Source organism: Pristis pectinata, chromosome 31 (assembly GCF_009764475.1).
Source record: "Pristis pectinata isolate sPriPec2 chromosome 31, sPriPec2.1.pri, whole genome shotgun sequence".
NCBI classification, from domain to species: Eukaryota; Metazoa; Chordata; class Chondrichthyes; order Rhinopristiformes; family Pristidae; genus Pristis; species Pristis pectinata.
In genome coordinates, this window is record NC_067435.1 from 11,048,154 (window position 1) to 11,068,659 (window position 20,506).

General features: G+C 42.5%; 2 protein-coding genes across 4 annotated transcripts in view; one reads left to right on the top strand and one right to left on the bottom strand.

Annotated features, from left to right (window-relative positions):
- Positions 1 to 20,506, bottom strand: part of LOC127584987 (BTB/POZ domain-containing protein 8-like) — a 106,293-nt gene that overhangs the window by 58,431 nt on the left and 27,356 nt on the right. Inside the window, exons 4-6 of one of the 3 annotated variants that reach the window (XR_007958454.1) lie at positions 16,810 to 16,979; positions 13,392 to 15,679; positions 9,177 to 11,240 (exon numbers count right to left, since the gene is read on the bottom strand). Coding sequence is in view for 1 of the 3 variants with exons in the window: in XM_052042078.1 (XP_051898038.1) it covers positions 13,938 to 15,679; positions 16,810 to 16,979 (1,912 nt within the window). In the remaining 2 variants the exon portion in view is untranslated. Of the gene's footprint in view, positions 1 to 9,176; positions 11,241 to 11,617; positions 15,680 to 16,809; positions 16,980 to 20,506 lie in introns of those variants that run through there. The other 2 variants (XR_007958455.1, XM_052042078.1) reach the window with 2 other exon arrangements.
- On the top strand, positions 6 to 9,416 carry LOC127584872 (UPF0575 protein C19orf67-like; the record flags this gene model as incomplete). Its single annotated transcript, XM_052041841.1, has 6 exons — positions 6 to 104; positions 2,446 to 2,603; positions 3,521 to 3,724; positions 4,673 to 4,825; positions 7,428 to 7,645; positions 9,391 to 9,416. Coding segments are annotated over 6 exons (858 nt in total), but the record flags the coding sequence as incomplete, so codon positions are not given.

Below are 20,506 nucleotides of genomic sequence, written 5' to 3' on the forward strand. Positions count from 1 at the left end.
CAATCTTTGTGAAAACCTGCCAGCCGTACTTTGCCTACCTGGAGTCCACAGCGAGGAGTGTCCATTCTGACAGGAAACCTCTTCCCACGTATATCCAGAAACGGGTAATGCTTGATGTGCAAGCTGGCAAAGAGTTTTAACAATTGGTTCCTGAGCTAGGGGCAGGCATGGTAGTGTAGCAGTTAGTGTAATGCTATTGTAGTACCAGCAACCCAGGTTCAATTCCAGCCACTCCCTGTAAGGAGTTTGTACGTTCTCCCTGTGACTGTGTTGGTTTCCTCCACATTCCAAAGACATATTGGTTAGGAAGTTGTGGGCATGCTATGTTGGCACCAGAAGTATGGTGACACTTGTGGGCTGCCCCCAGAACACTATGCAAAAGATGCATTTCACTGTTTTGAGGTACATGTGACTAAAGCAATCTCATCTTAGTCCTCCCCACACAGCTGGTGCCCAGAACTAAAAATTTACAGTCTGCTTCTTAGCCAATGGTTCCTACAAACAGGCCAGTGTCTTTACCCAGAGGGTGTAGTGGCCCCTGGTAGTAGGGTCCTGATGCCAGTTAATAACTTCCACTTATGTAACACATTTGAGTGAAAACCTTACATGACCATTAGGGTAAATTTGACAGTTACAGGAGATTAGGGAAGGCAGCCAAAAGTTTGGTCCAGTGGCAGAATTGGGAGGAGATGGAGAGGTAGGGTTTAAGGGAATTTCAGAGCTTAGGGGCTTGCCAGTTAAAAGGGCACAGGTAGCGAATGGTGGGAGTGACCGAGGATAATCAAGAAGCCAAAATTGGATGAGTGGACAGATCTTGGGTATTAGTGCTGGAGGACAAGAGAAGAGAACCAAGGAGCTATGTGACCATAGAGGGATCTTTAGGCTTTAGAATTCTAAAATTTTCCAGAGTCATATAGCCTGGAAACAGGCTCAAGTGGTCCACACCAACCAAGATTCCCATCTAAGCTAATCCCATATCCCTCTAAACCTTTCCATTTGATGCATCTGTCCCAGGTATCTTTTAAATGTTTTTAATGTACCTGCCTCAACCACTTGCTCTGGCAGCTCATTCCATATACTGACCACTGAGTGAAAAAAGTTGTCCTCAGGTTCCTGTCAAGTCTCTCCCCTCTCACTTTTAAACCTATGCCCTCCGGTTCCTGACTCCCAACCCTGGGGGGGGAAAAAACTGCACCTTCACCCCATGCCCCTCAGATTTTTTTTTAAAAATATAAAAATATCCTCTGCAACCTTTCCAGCTTAAATGGCATCTTTCCTATAGCAGGATGACCAAAACTGAACACAACATTCCAAATGCAACCTCAATGTCTCTGAAAGTCCTACCCTCATTTGTCTTCCCAAAATGCAGTACCTTGCACTTATTTGCCATTCCTCAGCCCACTTACCCAACTGATCATGATCCTGCTACAAGTCCTGAACTATCTTCACTAACAAATTTGCAGATGACACCTAAAATAGGTGGCATTGTTGACAATCATGATTTGTACATTTCCTATCTAAAAATCATTGATATAGATGACAAATAGCAATGGGCCTAACACCGACCTCTGGGGAACACCACTAGTCACAGGCCTCCAGTCCAAAGAAAAACTTCCATCACCTTCTGGTTCTGACCACTGAGCCAATTTGCTAGCTCTCCCTGGATTCCATGCTATCCAACTTCCCATAAGCCTACCATGCAGAACCTTAAAGAGGCCTTAGTTTCTAAAAATTCACACTTTACTTTTAAAATCTTATACATGCAGAAGGACTGAGGGAGCTCCCCATCCTTCCCTATACCAGATGTTTCTTTAGCACCAAGTATTAGACTCCTTGAGACTGCTGTTGTTACAAGCCAAAAGTTAATGTTGCACTCTAACATTCTTCTATTCACATTTTCAATCATTAGTGTCAAACTAAGGGAAATCAGCCATTCAGGACAGTTAAGAAATTCCTTCACCCAAAGGGAACCAAATCTTTGTAATTCTCTACCCAAGAGGGCTGAAGAGGTTGTCATCACATTAGAGAAAGATATCAATAAGTTTTCAAGGTGAAAGGAATGGGTTAGTGCAAGAAAGTGGTACTGAGGTGAATGATCTAATTATCTTGCTAAAGAATGGCGCAGACAAGGGGCCAAAAGGCCTTCTCCCCTCACGTTCAGCAGAATGACCATCGACACTAACCAGGACACTGAGTCCAGGGAATTTTTATTTCCAAAACTATTCAATTTTGCTGTAATAAAGACAAAAAATACTCATCAGGTCACATCTGTGGGCAAAGAAATGGTTAAATGTTTCAGGTTGAAGACCCTTGGCCAGAATTTTATTTCAGATTTCCAACATCTGCATTTTAACATGACCAAGGTAAAAATCAGGATATGTCCTTGCCTTGTAATGCATGTTGCCCATTTGCAGTGTCTGCCCTTTACTTACTGTGTTTTCCCAGCTTTTGCAGTTCTCTCAACAGCTGGCCTCCAGTCTGGAGCAGCTGGTTCTAATGTATGCATCCTTTGGGTTCATCTCGCTGGAGGAGACGGACCCTGCAGGTAATGGGGATCCTTTTCTTAAAATAGCACTTGTGGGCTGCAGACAGAAAGCCACCATGTAGTGGCAGCCTCCAAATACCATGCCCTTTCAGAGAGCAGCTGTGTGTCACTCACATTTCTGCAACTGTGGAACCATACAAGACAAACTGGACAAGGTCAGATTTCCTCCCTGTAGGAAGTTACTGAATCAGATGGGGTTTCATTGTCCTTTTACCCACACCAGATTTTTTTTATTCCAAATTCATTAAATTGAATTTAAAATTTCCCAGCAGAAATGGTGGTATTTGACTCAATCAACAATCCCAGGCCTTGGGATAGCAGTCCAGCAGCAGAACCACCAATATACATACTTCTGCTGCATTGCCATTTGTTGGAAAGTTAAATTGTAGGAAACATCCTCCTTTCCAAATAAAAAATCCAGTTTCAACCTCCAGCAGCCCAAATCTTCCAGAATTTGGAAACCTTTTCAGAAGTAAAAATTCAGCCGAGCAGGTAATATCTACAGAGAGACCACTGACATTTCAGATGGACACTCTTTCCAATTCTGATCAAGCTTGGAATCAAAACAAGTTCACACTGAATGCTACTCACACTACCATCCCCTCTCCATGGTGTTTCTTACTTTTCCACATAATAGAAGTTCCTTTCTGCCTTTTTTTGGGCCAATTATCACAAATTGTCCTCTAGTTACTGATGCTGGAAACAGCATCTCTCCAATTTAACAATCCCCTTTAATTTGAAATGTCTTGATTAATTCTTCCTTTGGCCTTCTGAGCCAACCCACCCTATGTATCCAAGGTCCCCCATTCTAGCAAGTCTGAAGCAAAATAAGAGATAAGTGTTACTACCTTTGAGATGGAATGGGTGGAGACAAAGCACTATATATTTTGTCTTGGGACGATGTAGGTGACAAATAAAACCATTCATTTCCACCCTCCCACTCCAAAAATACCCACCCCTTTGGTTTTAAATTAGATTTTGCCTTTCCAGCATCTCCTACTTCTACAGAGGGGAGTTTCGTCTTGGGCAGTGGTTTCGAGTTTCCATCTATCGGTACTGTATGCCAGTCCCATACACAGTGGCAAAGGATCCAAGCCTGCTCTTCAAGAAAATCCGGTGGAATGTGGACATTAGTGAAGGGACAGCCTTTGGTGATACAACAGAACCATGTACAGAATAGTAAGTACGTGAGAGGGGCTGAAAGACAGTCCATGCCAACCAGAGGACTTAAATTAGGGAATTTGAAAGGCTTGCACTTTATCCCACCTTTGGCAGTCTGACTTGTACAAACATTTCACTGCCAGTGGAATTCTTCCATGAACTGTTGATATTGTAGGAAATAGGAAAAAAAAATTGTACATGGCCACATCTCACAAACAATGGAATAATGCCCAGATGTTTTGTGCCACTGGTTGAGGTTCCTGGTTCATCATTTCATCTGTAAAAAAAGGTCTCAACTTTGGCATTTCAGAACACTAGCCAAAGTGTTTTGTGCACTTGGCTCCAGGGTAGCAGTTGAAGCAAATGAGATTAGACAATTACTGAGGAGTTTTATCTTCAGTTATGTGGGCAGGAAGTAGAGGGTTGGTGAGATAGTCTTCAAATAGTTGTGGGAAGCATGCAAGACTGTACCTGCTCTATAAACACCATAGCTGGAGGGCATTTGGCTCACTATATCCCATGCCAGTATGTCCCATCATGATTGGGAAGTTTGAGCACAACCCTCTTGCCTTTATATTCTAGGCTTTGGCCAATTAAAAAGGTACTAATTTCTTAACCATCTTGATTATGATCCTGCCCAATCCTACTCAACTCCATCCATGGCCTTGCAAGTTCAAATGAATCAAAAGATACTTCTCCCTGCAACCGTCCTTCCCCCTACCCACCCCAAAAAAGTGTGATTTCCACCATTTGAATACAAGTGTCAGACCCCCACTATGCTGTGGAGCAAACAAGTAATGCTTTTTAAATCAATTCCCAGCACCACCTCTTCTCTCCCCACCCCTGGTGTAGAGCATCCTATAGATTCTTGTAGAATGTTTGCATCTAATTTATGACCATCTGCGTCAGATGCATCTCCCATTTAAGGTCTCCAGTCCATCACGACTGTCCTGTTATCTGCTGCAGTTACTTCCTGTGCTACAAGGAGGCAAGTGAAGTGATGGACAACCACCACGCAGGGTCCAAAAGCACAACTACTGGCAAAAGCAGGAGACTGTGGTCCATAGGTCGCTGGGTTCAGGTGGAACCAGCCCCAGGAGAACCAGACCTTCTTTGCTGGTAACTATAGTTAGCTTTAATACAGATGGAAAGTAATAGTTGAACAAACAACTCCAGAGAAAGTGGTGGCTAAGTTACTGGTTATCCATAGATCAAATGACAAAGCTGTAGACAAGAGCTCACAACTACCTTAGGAGCTGGTAACATTAAATCCAAAAATATAAAGCTGATATCACTATTGACAATGTCGCAACACTCAGTGATTCATTACTGCCTCAAACAAAAGAAAACCTGCCCTTCCAACTTGGTTGGACACAAATATGGCTACAGACCAACAAGTGTGGGGCTGGAGTCACGTACAAACTAACAAGCCAAATTAAACCACCATAACTAAGTTTGGACTACCTTCAGTTGAAGGTGGCACCTCAACCAGCAAATAATGGCAGGAGAATAAATACTGGACTTGTTGATGCTAATGTCCATTAACCTCCTTCCATTGCATCAGTGTCATCTTGTATTCAGTTCTTGCACAACCATCTTTGCTTAACTGTATCTCCCTTGAACTTGCACATTTCAGCTGGATGGTACCAGCAAGTGCTTGGGAGCAGGAATTCTAGACCATCTCACCCATCCCTTTTGGTGACCATGTATCACTTTACCAGGGCAACCCCAATTTCTTCAGCTGTACATGAGTGATCAACTGTTTAGACCTGGATATGCTAGCTCACACAATGTGCTTGTAGTAATGTACCTACATGCAAAGGCCAAAAGAGAAAGGCTTTGAGATTTCACAGGGGTTTGGAACAGTGCATATTTGTTTGCTCTATCTCAAGGCAACACCTTGGGCCATTTCACCACACTGAAAAGCCACTAGCTCTAGTAATACATGTGGTGGTTGATGTTTATTGCTGATTTGGGGGAGATTGGTCTGGGTCATGACCAAACCCCAGGAGAACTAATTTTGACAAAGAGAAACGAATGATCACAGTCATGGTGAAATCCCTATACCAATGTTCAGGGAACAAAATCAAATGGAGCTGAGAAAAACAATGCACATTTAAGGATGAAAGGCTTTAGAATGGACAAAGCATTCTGGTTAAGCTTTTTATATCATTGGAAGTGATTGTCTGTAGTACAAAGGAAGTGTTAACTATTCCTGGATGGATTTTCTCAGAACAAAAATTGCTCAAATGGTACCTGCCTTGTGGCCAGCAGTGAAGATGTCTATCACACTTTTCCATCTGTTACATTTTAAATGACTTCTACCAACATCACTACTTTCTCAAAGTGGCAATACCACAAGTAAAAACAATACTTAATCACCTATCCATAGATAAAATTGATAATACAGTGGAAGGGTATTAGAGCTGTTTAAAACTACTGTGTCTCAAAGTATTACTGAAATGTCACTTGAATTTCAAAACAAGGTTGGAAAAAAAATCTTGCCAAGATCATGATTTTAGAGCAGTGGCAAAAGGCTTGGTTAGAGGGAAGTTAAACTTCAGGAAAAGTATGGCTATGAAAAGGTAGCAAGTGTGAGGACAAGCAGGAGTCCAGAGTCAAGTCCATGGGTACCTTGTTGTGTTGTAGGTGGTTAAAAGTAGAAGAGCAGGGAACAAAATGGGGAAGTATTTGACAAGGATGAGCATCTTAGCCAATGAAGGGTGGCAAGTGCAGTAGTGTGGGGGAAATAGATCATGAACAGTAAGGTTTAAGACAAGGGTGAGTTTCCACAAAAGCACTGGACTAGTCAAGGCTAGAGTTAACATCAGTATTGTCAATCACGGAATATGGCAACATGTCATCCCATGGCACATCTTATCCAGACAGGGCTTCTCTTCATTTAAGAGCTTGCCTAGATTTAATAAGACAGCCACATTACAAATTTGTTGGAGGTCTTTAAGAGGTAGGGAAAGGAAAAGTTACCGTCAGTACTTGTAACCACATTTAAGAATCAAACCTGCAACTTACACTGGATTTGCAGGAGTTAGCAGCCAGTGTCCAAATCCACTTGCTCCTGCTGCAGTGTAGATGGAAGGCAGGCAGGCAGGCAAACAGAAGCACCCACAGGTCCAGTTTGTAGTATTGTGGGGAGTTCAAGTCAAAGCACACAAATCTCACACAACACTCCACCACAAAACACCAGGGAGTTCTTCACTGTCAGGCAAGTTCTTTACACAAAACCTCAAATCAGGACACAAGTTCCCACAGTTCAATTTGGAAGTGCAAGAGTATCTTACTCCTTTGTGGGGAAGGGGGGAGAAGGGGAAAGTCTCCCATGTTTTAAAAACCAAGTCATTGTCAGATTAAAACTAGGTCTCTTACATTTCATTAGTGAATGGGGAAAGGTTTCGGGGAACATTGGGGGGGGGGGGGGGGGGGGGAGAAGATCTCCTTCACTCAGAGTGGTGAGTGTGGGACGAGCTGCCATCTCACATGGTAAATGTGGGCTCACTCTTAAAGTTTTAAGAATAAATTGGATAGATACATGGGAGAGGTCTAGCGGAATGAAGTTTTGGCACAGACTAGAAGGGCCAAATAGTCTGCTTTCTGTGCTGTAGTGTTCTATGGTAATGAACAGCTTTGAGAAGGCCCTAATAAAAAAGGACTGGAAATGCTATAGAAACAAGTCTTGTAAAATGACTCATTTCTCTGGTTTCAGGTTTCTGTACAAGCAACCACGTGGTGATTACGAACTCCTTGTCACCATTGGTTTCGAGGAACCAACCCAGATTGCTGCAACAGACCTCTTAGTGGACATTCTGATGAGCCAGAGGGCTGCTAACCTCTCTGGGAATGGCCTGCTAAAAGCCAAACTGTTCCCTTACCTGCAGGTCCAGAGTCACCAAGAATCCTCCACAACTTGCCAGGTGGTTTCAGGTGGGGTCAATGCAGAACCTTTACAAGTTGATTTAGACATTTCTAGCCCCAACATTCATACCCAATTCTCCCTGGAAAGCGAGTTTGTTTGGGCAAGGGGTGGAAGTATGCAGAACACGTACAATTCAGAGTATCAAAGGAACTGTGCCAATGTATTAACTCATTAAGTATTAAATTGTTTCAAAGTGTAATATTGTGATTTAACAGCAAAATTTCTACAAGCAATGTGGATGAAAGTTTGTACATAGTCCAATATGGCTCAGTGTTTCAGGGTAGGAGCCATGGTTAGTGAGCAAGTTGTTCTGAAACCACCAACTAACAACTCATAATTTTGAAAATTACTTTGTGGTTGTTCAAATGTGATACCACACCAAAGATTAGAGCAAGATAGTGGCTTGACTTGGTGTTAATGTCAGTCAACATATCACAGAATGAGATTGATGGCTAGTATCTCGAGACAAGCAAATAGGAAGGCATGTGCTGAGGCTGCTGCCAGTTATTCCATCCCACAGGATGGAAGCAATCCTCATGTACCTAGTCTGAGAGGAACCTCTAAAGCAGTATCAAGCTATCCAAAGTTGCCAAAAGCTTGACTAAGTGGTTTGGCCTCTAGGTCTTAAACAGACAAGCTAAGCAGCCTGTAGATGTACCCAATGACCACTTTCCTTTAAGGGAGCTTCATTCAGCATTGAGGGCAGTGCAAGGACAGATTAGGTGCATTGTAGTTTCCAAAATATTTGGTTCAAGTTACTTTGACTTGTGCTTTGGGGATGCTCCAAACCCACTGCACCCCTGCAACTTGGTGCAAATTACAAAGTGCAGAATATGCAAAAAGATTAAGTACATTAAATTCATCAGTTATATTTTTAGTAAGTGCTTAATGTCCCTTTAGGAAGCAGATTATGCAAGATCAACCCATCCTGTTCTTGCAGAATAGATTTCACAAGATGGTTCAGATGCCAACTAATGATTTCACATTCCTGTAGTAAAACCTAAATCATAGCTTTGGTCATTAATATCTTGCAGCTTCAGTTTATAACACTCAGGTAACCATACCAGTACACATCTCAAAATCTTCCTCTCAAAAAAGGAAAGCTTGCTAATCAAGTATATTGGTTCTGTGGATAAATAGACTTGGATATATTTTGGCTTCATGTCTCTAGTTGGACAATAGAACTGTGGTCCAGCACTGTTTCTGCTCAGAATTGGTTGAGTTTTGGACTGGTGGATTATTTGATATTCCATGAGTCATCACCTGCTGGTTCATGCTGCCATATACTGAGGTTTAAAGTTTTAATAAGATCAGCCTTAAATGATTAATTCAGTCTTGTTGAAATCATAGCTAATCAATCAGCAACCTGCAATTTTAGCATCATGAAAGTCATTTAAACCTTAAGCCAAATAATATTCCTGAATTAATGTTGTGTTCCACATTTGATAAGGCATGGCAATTGAGGTTATGAAACAATATTTAGAAGTAGTTTGAAATTGGACTGTACACTTTGCCCCAAAAAAACTACTACAATTGGAATTAAACCAGTTTCAACTTTAATGTAAACAAAACCTCCAGGTTCCAGGTAGGGAGGTAGTATCTGAACACAACCCTCCCCACCCCAAAAAGGGAATGTACAGCAATATCCAAAGCTTTGAGAACACTTCTGGATGCATTTTAATTTCAGAGATCTATAAACCATTAAAAACATGCTGGCAATTCACAATTAAACCCGTTTGTGTCAATACATTAGAAGTCCGCTTCATGCAGCATGGATGACAGTAATACTCCAAGAACAGTTAGTGCATCTTCAGCTATGTGGTAGTACACACTGGTCCAGTGTAAATCTCCACACATTTCTCTCTGGTTGGACAAGAAATGGACACCACCCCTTCAGACTAACAAGTCAGATATTACAAGTTACTCATCTCACCTGGACCAGCTCCACATTTGCAAAATACATTTTACAAGCCATTTGTAGAAAGCCAAATATGTAAAGGAAAAAAATCAGGCAAGTGTAAAAATCACAGGAAGGTGGCTGTCACCAGCAAGGTCATAGTCCATTCATAATTAGCTTCAACTGCAGTTGTGTTGGTGGACATAGCAGCTTTATAACTATGAACTAGAAGTTAATTTGAGTAGTCTTGGATTAAAAAAAAGTTTTATTTTGCATGCATTGCTGCATTAAAGGGTTTCATTCTTCCCTGCACATTTAACTCAGTACAAAAAAGGACACTTATTTCATGTATTCACCTTTTGAAGCACATTACTGGCTAGGTTATTTTTGCCCAAGAGATCTCATTAGGTGAACACCTACTGAACCAACCATAGAGGCAGGTACAACATCATGGCTTTAAAACATTCCAATCCAAGAATAGAGCACCACTTCAAGAATTCCTTGCAGCCAAAGTATATACACAACTCCACTCAAGCTTAAAGAAAACTGCTTCTGCAATTTTGTTCTAGTTTTGAGCCCATAAACAGAGCCACTGATATAGAAAGCTGCATTTATACAAAAATAATGGACAAAAGCACAACCAAAAGCCAAGTAAACTTGTATTCTAAATAAAAAAAGTGCAGTCATAGAATTCTCGGAACAGACTTGGATCATTCACAGGTTAGTCACTTTTAAACAAAAAAAAATCCTGTTCCAACATGTTGTCTATTCCCATCCAAAATTTCAGACCACAAACAGGGCCACCTGAGCAAAGACAGTTACTTTTACTGAAAATGGTTCAATTGTAGACAAAAAGATAGATTTAACACCAAAAAAAGTGTAGGATATTCAAATCTCTTAACTAAATGAAGGTTTTTTGTAGATTTATATTCCAGTTAAAGAACTTTATATTGTGGCAGCTCATCAAGCTACCTTCAATGCATTACAAACTAATCCAATTAATAAGAGAATGTAGACAACTGCATTCAGGTCCAATCCCATTTAAATAATTCTGTAAATCCCTTTACGTCAGACCTGGAAGTTACAATATTGGAGAACATCTCAAAGCTCAGACCAGTGATACTGACAGCATGATCACAGCAAAAAGATCTTCAAGGTTTAAGTACTGGTCTGCCTCACACTTCAATATTATATTGGACTATCTGATTAACTAACATTTCAAGAGCATACAAGACAGGCAATGCCCAGGCTAATGATGAGTCTCCAATTCTACCACCGTCCATTCCCCTTGTGAAGATGAGAGATCTTCAGGAGAAAAGCTAGTTACAGATGTAATACTGGCTGTGGAGTCATCTAATGGCGATATAAGATCAGTCCATTGCTCAGCTCTGCTTTGTCAACCATTACCTTACTTTGTAGCTTGACCCCATCGCTGGAAAGCAGTAGTGTGTGGTTAATCAACTGCTGTACAACTTCCACTGGCTCAATCTGCAGGGACAAGACTCTGTCGTTGGGATCTTCAATGAGTTCAAGGCATGGGAGATCCTGTTTCTGATGTTCTTTACTGTCAGTGTCATCTTCAAGTCTACTCTCCTCAGACTCTGCAGTTTCTACTTCATAGATTGTAGAAAGGATAGGTGGGAGCAGTGGTGTTATCCAAGGCACACAGTGTGTCTGCAGTGTTTTATCGCCCTCATTCATGATGCCTGCAACAGGTGACAGCACTTGAAGATTTTGGAAAAATAGCAAAACTCTTCTTGCATGCAATCTACAACTAAAGTTTGACGTGTGCAGAGTAAGAGTGAATAGTATTGAGAAGATGTTTCTTACAAACTAGCTGGTACATTTCTTGCATACTTGTCTATTGACTGAGACACATGCTACAGCTGAACCTGTAAATTCAGTGACAAGCTGGTACACAAAAAAGCCACAGGAGTTCCAAAGTCTTCAGGCTTGTTATGTGCACACCACAAAAAAAAACATTTGCAGGCCACAAACTTTCAAATGGTCCCATTAATCCACATTTTAGTGTAGCATGGATGTTGCAAAAAGCAGACAACATTGAAGGGGTGGGGGAGAAAACTACAATTGTAAATAGAACAGTGTCGCCTGGGCTTGACGGCAAGAGCTTGTGGGCTGAAGTTTGGATATTTGCCCAATTGTCCTGGGGTTACTAGTTTTCAATCTAGAGCAGTGTTTTCATGTCCAATGAACACAGGTCACGGCTTCAAACAAGCCAAGCACAAAAATTTATTTGCAAATTTCAGGTTCTGAACTAATACAGTAGCATGAAGTGACAAGACACATTTTAGACAAGTAGATAAAGAGCCAGATGAAATGCTAAACATACAGGCCAGCACACAGTTACATAGTAATTGCAGACGTACAATGAGTTTTCTATCGGTGACCACTTCAATTACAGTTTACACAAGTGCACCTGGACTTCAACTACTACACACATTAGCGGCAAATAGCAACTTCTCAGCATAGTAGGCCTGTACATCAGCAATCAGGGAACATGCCAAGCTGCCATGTTTGGAAGGAAGCTGATGCTTCAGCACTACAAAAAACTTGGAGCTACCATTCCCAATATCCATAAACCCCAGCTGCCAACTTCCTCCTCACCTGATGGAAACTTATTCGAGACCAAACTGATTACTACAGGTCAGTTTAGAGACATTTGATTTTTGAGAGGTGGTGTGAAATTGGGGGTCAAATGTACAATATTTACTGTGCTAAATTCTCCCCAATTCCTGGAGATTGAATATGGAGCTTGCTATACCACGGAATGGTCTGATTAGAGAAGCATGCAAGGGGGAGCCTGGGCAACTAGAAGAGGGAGGGGAAAAAAAATTTTCCAGAAACACAACCCAACCAATTGGGCAGGAAAATTCATCCAAGAATGCAATGCTGCCATGCTGCAAACAAGTCAGTATTGAGTTTGATGGAAGGGCTCAGAGCTAATACTAAAGGTTCTCTTCAAACATCTTAGGCTACAAAGCCCTCCAACTATCCTAGGGCTGAACTCATGTTTGCGACAACTACCTCATCGTTTAAAAATCTGCTAACCCAGCCTCAAATTCTTAATTCCCACCCCCCCCCCCCCAAAAAAAAATTAGCAAGCCATTTTAAAAACAGAAGAGCTATTTGTTTCATTATTGACAAGCTGATATTCCTACACATGCTCCAATGGGTAGCTATGCCAAATCAGCTCTCCATAAGGGGCATCAGAATTGGACTTTTACTTAGGATTAGAGAAAGCACTAATCAACGGAGGAAACTATGCTGTGCAGAGTACCGTGTGTGGCTGCATGTGGAATGGACCTTTCCTACTCAAGGTAAAAGTGCAATGTTCAGCTAAGTAATTCGAGGTTCACAGATAAAAATCAAATCTTCAGAAAGCCAAGGAAATAGATCCCCAGCTGCTATTACTGTTTTAATAAGCACACCATTTCAGGATACATGGTTGACTTGGGGTGGGTTCAAATTACATGCCCCACCAACACCCTCCCTCACTGCAATGCACTCAAAGCCTGTATGAAATGGCCAGTTCCACCATGTTACATAACACTTTATTAGTCAAAGTTAAATGAACAAAAAAAGTTTACAAACTTCTGGTGCTCTGCAAGTTTGTTACCAAGATTCCAGTGATAAGCAAGAACATCTATCAAAATAAATGTTAAAATTAAGTTCAGGCATGTGATCAGTGTGGAATATTTTGCTTGCACAGTCCAAGTCACAGGCATATATTGTATATATATTCTCTACTAGAATCTATTGCACAGACTCTACCCTCAAGACCTGGGGAGAGCATTTTTTCCCCCAAAAGTAGCATTTAATCAAGCTCTATACATTACCTGTCAATATGTTATCATTCTTTTCATAAAGAGGGGAGCATTGCTGCTGCATGCAACCTTCATTTGCATCATCGGTCAACTCTTGTAATTTAGCCAAGTCCCCATCGAGGTAGTCTATAGGATGGTCGGCTACCAGTACCTCCATGTTGCTGGAGGGTGGTTCATCACCCAACTCACTAGAATGGTCTTCTACCAGCTTGTGCACACTTTCTGCAGTTAAAGTCATTTCAGGGGATGTGCAGGTTGGACACTCATTTTCTAAAGGCTGGCTGTTCTCAACAGAAGGGCTCTCTTCAGGCCTGTGGGACTGGCTGCCAGTCACAGCAGAAGGGCTGGTCACCTGGTTGTCAGCAGAAAAGTCTGCTTGTGACTCAGTTTTTGAGAGCAGGCAGCTTTGAAGACAATGGGAGTCTGGGTGGTCAAGTTGCTCAAACCCTGGAGAACAAGGTGTCTCGGCAGTTGCAAGCTCTTCTATTTCATCCACAGCCTGTAGAGCAGAGGGTTTGAAGTGGGGGGAACCAAATGGAAGGGAGGGCGTTTCAGTTTTCAATTCATTTGCAGCTTTGTCCTCAAATACAGGGTTATCAATCCCTTCCAGCCCTTGTTGGTTGGTTTTCCCAGCCACATTTTCAAGATAACCCTCAGAATGATCTTCATCCTCTGAAGACACAAGGGGCTCAGTTGAAGAACCTTCAAGAAGATCATCTGCTGAAGAGTCTCTGGCTCATAATCACCCCTTTCCAAGTGAATCCCCAAATCCTGCTCCACAAGATCTAGCTGGCGGAGTTCATCTCTCTGGGGAATGCAATTATCTGCAGACTCCAATTTCTCAGATTTGGACTCAACTCCTGAACTACTGTTGTAATCCTTCAGTTCCTCTGGAGTGCTGGTGACGCTGCTGCTCTTCCCAGCCAAGTCAGGACCACTCAATGTACTAGATCGGGAGACACCCTGGTCTTCGTGCAAATCTTCAGGTGAAATCCCAAGTTTCCTTCCAGAAGACAAGTTTTCACTTTCAACAGGATGTTCCAACTGTTTAGGCACCCTACAACTTTCCACTAGCAGATTGCAAGGTTTAAAGACAACGTCTTGGTCATGATTTGAGCACCTTTCTGGATAAAGTTCATCAGGAGGAGATTCCTCTGTATCTGCCTCTTCAGAGTATTCATACATGCTCAGCTTAACTTTCTCTGCATTGGCGAGGTTACTGTTGGACTCTGGAGAGCTCTCATCTTCCAAAGAGCTTCTCAAAGCAGGCTCCTTAGGTTCTCCTAGATCCTCCAGTGTCGGTGCACGGACTACATGGTCCTTAATTGCAGTTACATTTTCTGATGGGCTCCCTAGAGTAGGGTTCAGAGCACCAAGATCCACATTGGATAGAATTCCTTCAGAACATGGCAGAATAGAAACCTTCTCACAAATTTGTTTGCTAGGCAGGACATGCACTTCCAGGTCATCGTTGTTTAAGTTCACCTCTCCAACACCAGTCACATTTTCATCTATATTAATCTGTTGAGCTTCAATATTGTTTAAATGAGTTGTATTGATCACCTTGGCAACATCATGTTCACTTCCAACAATATCTCCAATATTTTCTATTTCATCATTGTAGTCTAAACACAACTCTAGTTCAAACATTTGGTCAGGATTCATCTCAACTTCATTTAGTTGGCCAGATGATTCAACAGGTCCCAGCTGTGCCACTTTCTCCATTTCATCGAGTGTCCCCATACACACACTTGCTTCAGGCTCACCATTCATCACCTCATTCTCTGCAGGGGAAGGTTCATCAGCCTGGCTGAGACAAGGGGCTTCCTCCACTTCTTGTGGCAAGGACATATTTTTGATGGAGAGACAACTGTCTGGATCTCGAGACACATCTTCAGTGGATGGTGCTACAAGCAAGGTGGGAGCAGCCTCCTTTCTCTTTACTTCTGCTGCAGTCTCAAGCTGACTCTCCAAGGACTTCTGTTTCCCAACATTCTCTGAGAGAGACTTCCTAGAGGTCGATGACCTTCTATTTGATAGGCGTTGCTTCTCAACTGCTTTGGAAGTTTTAGTTGATTGTAGAACAGTGCCCACTGAGCCCTTGGAAACAGAGGCATCTGACTGTACCCCACGGCCTGATTTAACTGGTGTTTTGACCTTGAGCCTTGCATCCAAATGTTTTGCCTCAGCAGAAGCTTCTGTAGGCTTCAACTTTGTTTTGGTGGATCTGGCAACATTGGAGGTCTTACTCACTTCTAGACTTGGAATCTTCTTTGGCTGGGAAGAGCTTAGAGTCAAATCTAAAGAGGAAAAGTAAACAAAATTAATACTGAAAATACAGCACCAGGAACTAGCAGTGTAGCCAAGTGGCTACCTTCACACTAATGAACACCGATGGTATGATGCATTAGCCCAGACCTGATCATAACCAAAGAGCCATTTGGCTTCAAGTTGGGTCTGCTGGTCAGCAAGACCCAACTCCCAGGCCCTTGAAGCTTATGCCCTTAATCATCCTTTTGCTCAGGGTTTGACTAGTCTAAATCTTCAATCTCATGGACTCCAGGAAATAGATGCCTGGCCCAAACAATCTGCCCTCCAATTTTACCTTTGGCCCCGTGATCACCAATTAACTTGCACAGCTCTAAGATCAGCACAGTTTACATGCAGCCCTCGCTCACTGCTCCAGATTGGGGTTGATAGAAACTCTCGTGCTTGGATTTCAGATCTGCTACATGTACAGTCGTGCATCCTGGGTTAAGGCAATCCAGAAGCACTACTCATAATTCTTAAAGGATTTGCCACAAACACTAGGTGTCATGGGACTGAGGCAACAGGGAAGAATCAAGGATACAGCACCTAAACTTGTATGCTTGCAAAGAAAGGCTTTAGACAAATGTCAAAACTCAAGTCTCGGGAGGGCCAGGCAGGGTGAAGACTAGATCAAATACCTGATTAAAAGGGTAGTGTAGCAGTCAGCATAGTGCTATTACAGCACCAGCAGCCCAGGTTCAATTCTGGCCACTGTCTGCAAGAAGTTTGTAAGCAAGTTTTCTCTGTGACTGTGTGGGATTCCTCTGGGTGCTCTGGTTTCCTTTCACATTCCAAGAAGGATATGGGTTAGGAAGTTGTTGGGCATGCTATGTTGGCACCAGAAACATGGCAACATTTGTGGGCTGCCCCCAGCACATTCTACACAAAGATGCATTTCACTGTATTGCAATGTACATGTGACTAATAAAAAATCTGATCTAAAAAGGCACCCAATGAGATGTGAAGTGTGTAATTAATCTTACTGCAGTATTACTTGACTCCTTACTGCACATTTGATCCAATAGTCTTAACCTCTGGCAAACATTCCCACTCAATGGGCAACAATACGATTTTAAAGTATGAATACAGACCACCTTTAAAAATGAGTCTGGTTTCCCACCTTTCCTGCTGGAGGCAGCAGAGAGTTTTTCTGGTTTGGCTCCTGCAAGCAGCACACCAGGTTTGGAAGTTCGAGCAGAAGTCAAGTGCTCACTAGGAGGTTTAGACATTGGTTGCTTCCTCACTGTACTGGCACTTGGTCGGCTTGATTCAGCAGTCGTGCTGTTGGGTCTTGAAGGAATTGAGAGGATCAGAGTTATTTAGAGAGACACCACATATTCTACATCCATACAGCTGTAAACACCCCAATAGAAATATCCAAGTGTACAAGTTACATTGAAAGCAGTATTGGGGCTGCAGTAAGACTCCTTGCTGGCCTAACCATCGAGAAAAGGGAAATGCAGGGGAGCAGCCCCAACCATTATGCATGGCCTTAATATAGACATGGGAGCAGAATTAGGCCATTCAATCCATCAACTCTGCCCTGCCATTTAATCCTGGCAAATTTTTCCCCACCTTATTCTCCCCATAACCTTTAACCCCTTTACCAATCAAGAACCTATCAATCTATTACAACTTTACTGTAGCCCTTGACTTCAACCAGGAATGACGGGAGAGCCCTCCTCAAAATTTCATACCCACTGAAAGTCATCTCCAGCTTACATTTATGTTACAGTGCCAAGACAGAATCTCAAAGAACAAATGAGACATCACTGAAGAAAACCTCTCACCACAACACCAAACCTTTCCATGCTTGTGGAATTGGCGAGCTACAACACTCCAGAACCAGCGTCACCCTAACCTAAAGCTACAGCATGTAGCCTAACACATGGTGTTGTACAAACTCACTGTCATTGACTTGTTTACTGAGAAGATGCTTGCACTGATCAGAGAGGTCTTTTATCAACATATGCCTGCTTGTCTTTTGACAAGGTTTTCCAAGACCCTAGAAAACATGGACCACTTCCCATAATCTTGAGTCACATTGAGGTAGACATAAAATTCATCAGTGCCTTTAATGCACTGTTCAGCTTTTGGCCAATTGAAGATGAATTTTGTACCAGCTTAGACTTTTGCCTGCTGGGCAGCAGTGCTCTGCCCTCATGCAAGCTTCCAATTCCTACACTACTTGCAGGAAGGGTTAAGGTACCCGAAAAGTATCACCAGTCTCTGCAGAATTCTCCACTGAAGGTCAAGTGAACCAGTGTCCTCACCCAGACCAACATCCCTAGCATTGAAGCCCTAGTTACTCTCAGCTGGGTAGGCCACATCATTCACACATCCAACAGATTCCTGAAACAGGTGCTTGAGCTGTCACAGGAAGGGATTACTGTTCTGAAAGGAAAAAATATAGAACAGTACAGCACAATACAGGCTCTTCAGCCCACATTGTTGTGCCAACCTTTATACCTCACCTAAGACTATCTAACCCCTCCCTCCCACATATCCCTCCATATGCTTATCTAACAATCTCTTGAATTTGACCAATGTACCTGCCTCCACCACCCCAGGCAACACATTCCATGCCCCAACCACACTCTGGGTAAAAAAACTTCTGATATCTCCCTTGAACTTCCCACCCATTACTTTAAAGCCATGCCCTCTTGTATTGAGCATTCGTGCCCCGGGAAGGAGGTGCTGGCTGTCCACTATCTATATTTTTTTTAAATATACACTTCTATCATGTCTTCTCTCCAAAGACATGATAAAAGTGTATATTCCTATCCGAATGTGCTCAAAAATATAACAGTGATACACCACAGAAACAGGCCCTTCAGCCCAACTCATCCGAGAAAGATGCCCATCCAAGCTAGTCACATTAGCCCCATATCCCTCCAAACCTTCCCTATGCATATCCAGATGAATCCTGGGAATGTACTAGTCCTTCACGAGTCCAGGGAACCCCTAACCCATGAGCAAAGTAGAGAAGGATCATTCAGTGTAGGAGAATGGGGTACATACACAGAAAAGCCTGATGCAAAGGGTAGTACATCTTAAACTACCCACCCAATCAGGCATCGGCCACCCCATCTGTGGGTGAGACTGCAGTTCCAAATTAGTCTCAGCCACTTCAGAACCCATACAAGCAGAGCAGAAGCAAGTCACCCTCATTCCAGGAGAGACTACCCAAGAACACCACCAAGGTTTCCAGATGTGGCCAATATAAAATATACAGGACTAGTTGACAGACATGGATCGACAATGCATCTACAAGCAGTGCCCATTGTCTCTAAAAAGTTCCTCCCACTTCAGAGATATTGCTGACCCTCAACTGAATTGCCGTTTGCTAAATCATAGTGCTAGGGAGTTGAAGCATTTACTGAGGGGTGGCCAAGATAATCATTGAAGATTGGAATCAAGACTCTCACCCCAAAGGGCAAGAGCAACCAGAAAGTGATAGCACTGAATCATGTGACCACAATATGCTTTTTGTTCTATACTTGGGAAGTTTAACTGACTAACTGGACTTGAATGACAGATTGAAGGGCAATGAATTAAAAGAATTAGTGATTGAACATTGGGCAGCAGCTCAACAATGGGATGGTACAATGAAACCAGCAGAGAACTTGTCCACCCCAGGAGTTTCATGCTGGATTTTAGTTTGAGATATTGTAGCCCTATTCATCTTCCTCCAGACCAAATCCACCCATTCCTAACTTATCTGCTGTAAATCTCACACCTAACCATACCCTCATTCTCTACAATGTCATCCAAAACAATTTTTCATATCCCAACTCATACCAAATCCTATTCACCCATCACTTCTCAGCTTGCTACCCACACTAGTACCTAGTTAAGCAATAGATTTTTAACTACTCCCATCTTTTCCAAATCTCCATGCTCTCATTCCCCACTTAAAAATCACCAGTCTTGGATGTGCTTCATGAATTCGAGCCTCAATCATTCAAATTTAATTACTCGCAACATTGTGGGCTCCATTGACTGTCAAGGACTCCAAGACCAAACTTCCATCCCTTGTCACTCGATGCTCTTTAGATCTGGCTGTACATCTTAAGGCAGTTGCTCTGTGGACTGTATGGGAAAGGTTCTCTACAGCAGGCACTAAATATAACTTCTCAAGCAAAGGTATTTGACTCTGCCTGGCACCTGGAAGGTTGGTTGTGTTTTTTGTTTAGAAAGTTATTTTTCCCTTAACAAAAGGACTGTTTCATTTCTATTCATCAGACAGCAAGGACCTAGCCTGTTTCAGCACTCCCCCCACCAACTCCATTTCTAACCCCCCCCCTTTACCTTGTACCACCTATTACTTAGTGACCGCTGCCTCACTCCTCCCTCACCTCTTTATACCAGCCCATCTTCTGTCTACACACCCAATGCCGATTGTCTCAACCTAAAATGACCATCCCTTTGCCTCCACAGATGCTGCCCAACCCACCAAGTTCCTCCAGCAGTGTTTTTGCTCCTAGCCAACTGAACCAGTAGAGTATAAAACAGGTTTCAATGCAGAGAGCTCCCTGATGTTCTGCCTTAGGCCCTGCAGATGGTGCCATTTAATTTTCCTTCACTATTGATGTAGAGGCAACTAGACTGAGAAGGGGGAAAAAAAAAACAGATAGCTGTATCTGCAAGGTGGGTGGGGGGGGGGGGTGAGGAGAAAGAAGAGCAGCTGTCATTCCTCATCTTGCATTCTTTCCCCCAAAGCATTACATGTTTAGCTGTTTCCATTCCAAACACCACCAGATCAAGATCACCATCCATCCAGGCTTCTAGTTTTAAAAAAAAATCTGAAGTTAAAA